Below are 7,332 nucleotides of genomic sequence, written 5' to 3'. Positions count from 1 at the left end.
AGGGACAAAACTACTGCATCTTCTTCTGTCGGAACCCTCTTCTGCAGAAGAGTAAAAGTTAGTCCTTGTGTCCCAAACACTAATACGAAAAAAGTTGTCCTAAATCTTTAAAGAAAAAATCTAAAGCCACAGTGTTATGTACTTCTATCTAATTTTAAAAGAAGAAGGCTACTTTTGTTTACCAATCGGTTGACAGACAATAGACAATCGTGGGAACAAAAGTACAGCCCTTAGGCTCACCAAGACAACACGTAGCGTAGGACGCCAAGATGGCGGTCAATGTTTTCACGCCGTCCGGACTAACATTACCGTGCAAGTGTCGAAATATTGGGCCTGTTGTTCACAATGTCATGGTAGTCAACACTTTTCTTTTATAGTACTGACCGTTTTACAAGTACCTGCTTCTTTTTTGCCTAAAGACCGTGAAACATGCGACTGAACGTATACTGCTTTTCAGTTGATAGGAATGATGGATCGTACGTTGTGACCGTATCATAATAAAAAGATGGACGCACAAACATTGCCATAGTTGTATATAGTTGTATATGCATTTCTCACTTTGATTTTAATCGTGAGAGAAAACCCACTTAACCTCTCTCGGTGGATTCGCCTGTTTTTTATGCCGTCAGCTAAACTTTGTACAAATATGGGTAGCCAAAACAATTCGAAACACATGGACTTGGCAGATCTTGACAAGTACTTAGAGGAAGCCTTGCAGCGATCAGCGAAAGTGCTTAACTTGAGTCATCGGGGTTTGACCATTGTGACAAACAACCTGGCCAAACTGACTTGTGTCAAGCAGTTGTCACTGAACGACAACAGTCTCTTGATGCCGCCTTCAGAGCTGGCGTCCCTGGTTTGCCTTGAAGAGCTTGTGCTAGACAACAACCAGCTGACTATGCTGCCACAGGGGATTGGCAACCTCAGACGTCTCAGGCAAGTCATCATGCATCTTTGTCATGCAAGAACTGTGATTAGTGGGGGATGTGTGTGTGTGTATGAGGGCAGCTAGGATCGAGAAGGGTTGATGTGTAGGTTGTGGTGATATTTGTGCAGCCAACTGTGTTTAAGACAGGGAGAAGGAGGTGGGAGGGGTATGCATGTGTTTGTGTGTGTGTGTGTGTGTGTGTGTGTTTGTGTGTGTGTCCCTATGTGTGTCGAGATTAAACAAAAGGGGGAAGGGGAATTTAGCTGCCTATATTCAGGTGCGTATGTGTCTGTGCCTGTCTGTCTGTGGGTTGGTCTGGTCGTTTGCATCTGTCATTGTATAATCCTCAGGTATGCATGTTCTGTGTGCAGGACTCTGTCAGCCTGTAACAACCCCCTGGGCGTCGTTCCATCAGAGATTGGGAACCTGACTTGCCTGTCTCACCTGTGGCTTGTCAGTTGCCAACTAGCATCCTTACCACCAGAAATCGGCAGACTGACAAACCTCTTGGTACTCAGCGCGCGCAAAAACAATTTGTCCAGCATTCCCGAAGAGTTGGGTGAATTACAGAAACTACAGTGGTTGTGTTTAGAAGAAAATCAGTTGGAAGCTCTTCCTGAAGAAACGGGAAAGCTTCAGAGTTTGACCTATCTGAACGTAAACAGCAACAGGTTTAATACTATCCCCAAGTGTGTGCTTCACTTGCCTAGCCTGGTTTCTCTGCACATGAAGAGCAACTGTGTGAGCAGAGTTCCGGACGACACCATCCTGGATCTGTCCCAGCTCAGCCGACTTGACCTGAGGGAGAACTACCTGCACCACAGACCTCCACACTGGAAGGTGAGATGAAGAGTCAGCTGATGATTAATTAGTGGCATAATGAAAAACAAGAAAGGTGTGCTTATCAACAATGCAAAGAATGCAAGCTCTTTTTTTTCTAGTTTATAATTTTGTTTATGTTCTGATTGTTTATAGATTATAGAACAGTGACTAACAGGTTTTTTTGCAAAATAAACATAGAAGCAGCTGAATGATGGCAGCTAAATGATAACCCTTCTATTGTAAGCAGACTTCTAAAAAATAGCAGACAAATTATATGCTGTGAATCTCAGGCTACAAGTACCAATATATTGAAGGTATCTAATTTCTTCTCAAAGATCAAATATAAACCAACTAAATTTATAAGCTATGCACACATGAGGTAACATTACAAAAAATTTTGTTTCCAGGGATTGGAGTACATCCTACTTGGGCAAGAAGACTTGGGGGAAGGTGTACCAACCCCTGAAGCCACTACCTATGTCATCTCTTCACACAAAGCCAGCACACTTGCCAGTGTGCCAGAATTCAATGAAGAGGAGGAAGACGAAGATGAAGAAAGAACAGAAGACGAAGGAAGAACAGAAGATGAATGTTCCTGGCAAGAAGGATAACCAGGGGGAGGGGGCGGGAACTGCAATGCACTGGCAAAGAAGAGAGCAGAACTACCAAACACAAGCATTGTACATGTATACACACACACTCTGACTCAGTATATAGTTACACTTAGTATGTGTGAAACAATCAAACAGGAAATTAGTGTGTGCCTAATTTTCACACAAGATCTCTCGCCATATCTACCACCATTCAGATTCATAAAAAGCTGACAAATCACGATGTTGGCTTTCATATTATCACAGTTTGTGCTTTCTAGATGTGCAAAATCAGTATTAACCCTTAGGCTGGTTGTCGCGACATATGTCGCGCTACTTTACGTATACTGTCACCTGGTTGTCATGACATATGTCGCGCTACTGGCTTAGTGAGTCTGTTTGGTCGGTTCCGATTACCTCCCATGGATGCGAAAACCTATATGACCGTTTTTCTTTATTTTTCTCTCTGTTAATTCACCAGTGGCTATGTAACATGTGTTAAAGAATTGCACCAGTGTAAGGGTTAAAATTGCTTACCTAAAACTATAATATGCACCATCCTAAAACATGTAATGGTGTAAGCTGATCTCATATTAAGCTACATATGAATTAATAATAATCACCAGTGCATTGCATTTAGCTGAATTGCACATCTTTGAACATTTTGTGTACATATTTCAAACCCCATGAGTTTTACCTTGTAGTCATCAGTATTATGTTTTGCCAAATAATTTCTGTCTTTTTCATTCTATGTTGTAGGGAACAGCTGTGCCTTCATTTAGTTATACAAAAAAAAAAAAATTGTCTGTTTAGGGTAACCCGACCGACCCTGTCGATTTGGCGCCGACCCAAAAACTTTTTTTTGATTTAAAAAAAAAAAAAAAAAAAAAAGAGGTAAAAATGCTAAAAAGAGACATTTGGCGTTTCTTTCTCTCCCTTTCTCTCTGTTTTATTTATACGTTAGTTTTGAAACATGTATTCATCAAATATAAGAAGTGAATGTACAGCCAACATAGCATTTACAAAAAAAAAAAAAAAAAAAAAAAAAACCTACCTACCTACCGACCCTACTTTTTTTGGTCATGTTACCCTAAACAGACAATTTTTTTTTTTTGGCCTTATACAAAAATGCTTGTAAGGAAAGAGTACGAGTGGATTAGGCTCAACAGGTTGTGGTATACTTGGACAGTATGAAAGTTGAGGTATGCTTGTGCTCAGAATCAATAGAGTATGGAACAGCTGGGCTCAGTGCTTGTTAGGGAGGTGTTTTCTCTCCTCGTTCAGAAACTGCCGTCTCCATTATATGCATTTATTAATTGAATTCTCTGTTATTGTGCAATGAATTGTAAAACTTTTTGGAGATGGAGTCTGTTCATGCAGCTGGTGATGAAGCATCTCTCACTATATATTTCATGAATCAAAAAACAAGAAAGGTAGGTTGTTGGAACGTTCCAACAACCTACCTTTCTTATTTTTTTTATTCTGAATTTTGGAACGTTGGCAGTCTCTTTGTTTTTGGATTTTCTTTCATATATTTCATGCATTTGTGACATTTAAAAATATACTTTCTGCATGCAGTGATCCGAATTAAAAAAAGTGCCTTGATTGCAGGTTGTATTTTGGGTGTGTTAAATTGTTACTTATCTTGGACATTAATGCTGTGTTATTCTTCACACAATGTCTACTCTCTAATCGAAAATTTCAAAACTAAATTTTCATTTAATTAATATACTTACTCAACTCACATAAATGGCATTAACTTCAGTTCATTGCTAAGATATTGAAGTAGTACTCGACCCTGGTAAGGGGGGAAGTAACTCCCTAAGAAAAACAATCCGTAGTCAAGGACGGGAGTCACCTCCCCTACCGGTAACCCGCACATGCGCGGTCCTGCTACCGGCCTTCATTCCCCCACGGAAACACACACCTGTAACACATATAATGTTAGCGGGGATGGATGGGAGGGTATAAACGATGTGAGTTGAGTAAGTATATTAATTAAATGAAAATTTAGTTTTGAAATTTTCGATTCAATCACATATTCTTACCTCAACTCACATAAATGGCAGATTGCACATAAAGGCGGTGGGATACTCACATTAAACTCTTGGAAGTATCTGGCCTGCGGCAACCATGGCTGGGAGGCAGTTGGTACCGTCCGGGTGAGTGCTGGCAATGTCCCGGAGGTAGTAGCTGAGGAAGACATCTTGAGACGTCCAGTATGCAGCTTTGAGGACGTCTGACATCCTACCAGACTTGAGGACAGCTAAGGAAGTTGCCCACGCTCGAGCCTCGTGAGTCCGAGGTGATCGAAGAGGAAGGACTGACTGCCCCCCCCCTTGTGTCTGCCACCACTGATAGGCATGCCTTATAAGTGTGGAAGACCATCTGGTAAGCGTGGTTTTTGCAATGTCTTTATTTCGGGCTGTATTAATCGAAATAAACAACAACTTCTGAGCTGATGCTCGAATCGGAGCGGTACGCAACAAGTAAGCCTTAAGCGCACGTACCGGACAGTTAGAAAGATCCGGATCGCCGGGGGCTAAAATGTCCCGAAGAGGCCGAATGGAAATGATCGGCGAAAGTTGGTCCGGTTTTTGATTTTTGGCGAGAAAATCGGGACGGAAACGCAGTGAAACCGAGCCGTCTCTTTCAAAAGTGATATCACGGTCTAAACCTGAGAGGCCGTGGATCTCGCTGCCCCTTCGCGCGGAAGCGAGCAGTATGAGCATGAGAGTTTTGCGCGTAAGGTCAGAAAGACTAGCGTCTTGTAAAGGTTCGAAAGCACTAGAACGGAGAAATTCGAGTACTAGCAGAACGTCCCAAGCCGGGACAGAAGTTCTCTCCGTTGCAGAACTGAGGGCCGCGCCCTTTAGCACACTCGCGATGACTCCCCCGAGGGAGATGGAGCGACCAAGTTGCTTAAGAGTAACTGAGATGGCTGAGCGGCGAACGCGCAAAGTGGACGCGGCGCGTCCCTGAGCGGAGAGCCATGCCAAGTGGTTTGCGACCTGCATTGATCGCGGGGCAACCGGGACAACATTGTTGGCCGCACACCATCGAGTCCAAGCCAGCCAGTGCGACGAATAAACGGAGGAGGTGGAACGCCTGTGAGCCTTCTGGACTAAGTCCAGAGTAAGGTCTGAGGCGCCTGAGCGCTTCAGTGATCGCCGAACAGTCGCCAGGCGTGAAGATCCAGGAACTCGGGGCGATCGTGAAGAATGCCCGTCCTGGGCTGTAGAAGCTCCCCTCGCCGAAGGCTGAGCGGAATTGGCGGGCCGCTGGCGAGCCGCAGGAGGTCCGGGAACCAATGCTGACTGGGCCAGCGCGGTGCCACGAGAAGAAGACGAGGCCGCTCTAAGTCGGCTTTTCGCAGGACCCTTCCGATGAGTGGAGTGGGAGGGAAGGCGTAAGCCACTAGCCCTGTCCAGCTTATCGTCATCGCGTCGATCTTCCACGCTTCCGGGTCCGGAAACGGGGAAACAAAGATCGGAAGGCGACGCGAAAACCTCGTGGCGAAGAGGTCGACCATCGGTCGCTCTACCTGCGCCCAAAGGCGGAGGAGCGCCTGATGCGTGATGGTCCACTCTGTGTGGAGGATCTGAGAGGACCGGCTGAGGGCGTCGGCCAGGACGTTCAGGCAGCCGGGCAGGTAGCGAGCCGAGACCAGAATCTGATGGCGAGCGCACCAAGAAAGGATCTCGCATGCTCGGCTGGACAACAGTTGAGATCGGGAACCGCCCTGTTTGTTGAGGTAGGCAGCGACTGTCGTGTTGTCGGTATGAATCAACACATGGGTGCCCTGGAGGGCGGAGAGAAAATGCTGAAGCCCCAGAAAGACCGCCTCGAGCTCGAGGCGGTTGATGTGCCAAAGCCGCTGCTCTTGTGACCACCGACCGGACGTCGTGTGTGTGTCTACATGAGCCCCCCAACCCTTCTGAGACGCGTCCGAAAAGAGATGCGTGGAGGGAGGAGGAAGCGCTATGGGCACTCCCTGCAGAAGCCAAGGGGTGTTCATCCACTGAAGCGTGGTCTGCTGAAACCAGACCCCGAGAGGAACCAAAACGTCCCAGCCTTGTGAAGTCGGATTCCAGACTGAACTGAGAGCCGCCTGAAACGGGCGCTTGTGGGATCTGCCTAGCGGAATAAGGGACGACATGGACTCCATCTGGCCCTGTACAGACGCAAGCGTCCGGGCTGGAGCTGACTGAAGCCCTAAAAGGGAAGACAGGAGAGCTTGCAGTTTGTCCACCCGGCGTTGAGTGGGACGAACTGTCCACTCCCGTGAATCGAAAACCATGCCGAGGTAAGTAAAGGTCTGCGACGGAGTCAACTCGGACTTGGTGTGGTTGACTTGGAAGCCGAGATCCTGAGCCTGGGCAAGGACAAACTGGGTATGCTGAAGGCATAGCGCTTCCCGCTGATGAAGGATCAGCCAGTCGTCCAAGTATGCCCTGAGCCGAACCCCGTGCTGCCGAACAAGGGCACAAAGCTGGCGCACCACCATGGTGAACGCCCAGGGAGCAAGTGACAGCCCGAAGGGTAGGGCCCGAAACTGGAAGATTCGGTCCCCCCACAGAAAACGCAACCACTTCCGGTCCGCCTCGTGCATGAGGATGTGGAAGTAGGCGTCCGTCAGGTCGACGGACGTCACCCAGTCGCCCGGGCGAAGCGCCTCCCTGACGGTCGCCGGCGTTTCCATGGTGAACCGAATTTTGCGCAAAAAGCGGTTCAGTGGAGAGAGGTCCAAGACTGGCCGCCACCCCCCGGAAGCCTTGGGGACAACGAAGATTCTTCCGTAAAAACCAGGGTCAAATGGCCTTCCACGAAGGCCAAGGCAAAAAATATGCCGGAGTACAACAACACGTCTGTGCAGTAGTGTTGAAGTGGGTGGAATGAAGGCCGGTAGCAGGACCGCGCATGTGCGGGTTACCGGTAGGGGAGGTGACTCCCGTCCTTGACTACGGATTGTTTTTCTTAGGGAGTTACTTC

The 7,332-nt window shown here is 47.0% G+C and overlaps 1 protein-coding gene across 1 annotated transcript; it reads left to right on the top strand.

Annotated features, from left to right (window-relative positions):
- The first annotated feature begins 262 nt into the window (after positions 1–262).
- LOC138981519 (leucine-rich repeat-containing protein 1-like) lies at positions 263–3,950 on the top strand. The gene is made up of 3 exons (XM_070354464.1): positions 263–936; positions 1,300–1,768; positions 2,158–3,950. The coding sequence occupies exons 1-3, from the start codon at positions 620–622 to the stop codon at positions 2,359–2,361; spliced, it is 990 nt and encodes a 329-aa protein (XP_070210565.1). The 5' UTR covers positions 263–619; the 3' UTR covers positions 2,362–3,950.
- The last annotated feature ends 3,382 nt before the right edge of the window (positions 3,951–7,332 follow it).

This window comes from Littorina saxatilis, linkage group LG12 (assembly GCF_037325665.1).
Source record: "Littorina saxatilis isolate snail1 linkage group LG12, US_GU_Lsax_2.0, whole genome shotgun sequence".
In the NCBI taxonomy this organism is placed as follows: Eukaryota; Metazoa; Mollusca; class Gastropoda; order Littorinimorpha; family Littorinidae; genus Littorina; species Littorina saxatilis.
The sequence above is the reverse complement of the archived record's forward strand: the minus strand, read 5'-3'. Positions and strand labels throughout refer to the sequence as shown.

Excerpts from the sequence above, each read along its gene's own strand:
- LOC138981519 (XM_070354464.1), top strand. The coding sequence starts at position 620 with ATGCCGTCAGCTAAACTTTGTACAAATATGGGTAGCCAAAACAATTCG. Across the intron at positions 937-1,299 it reads GGCAACCTCAGACGTCTCAG|GACTCTGTCAGCCTGTAACA; the intron begins GCAAGTCATCAT and ends TTCTGTGTGCAG. Across the intron at positions 1,769-2,157 it reads ACAGACCTCCACACTGGAAG|GGATTGGAGTACATCCTACT; the intron begins GTGAGATGAAGA and ends TTTTGTTTCCAG.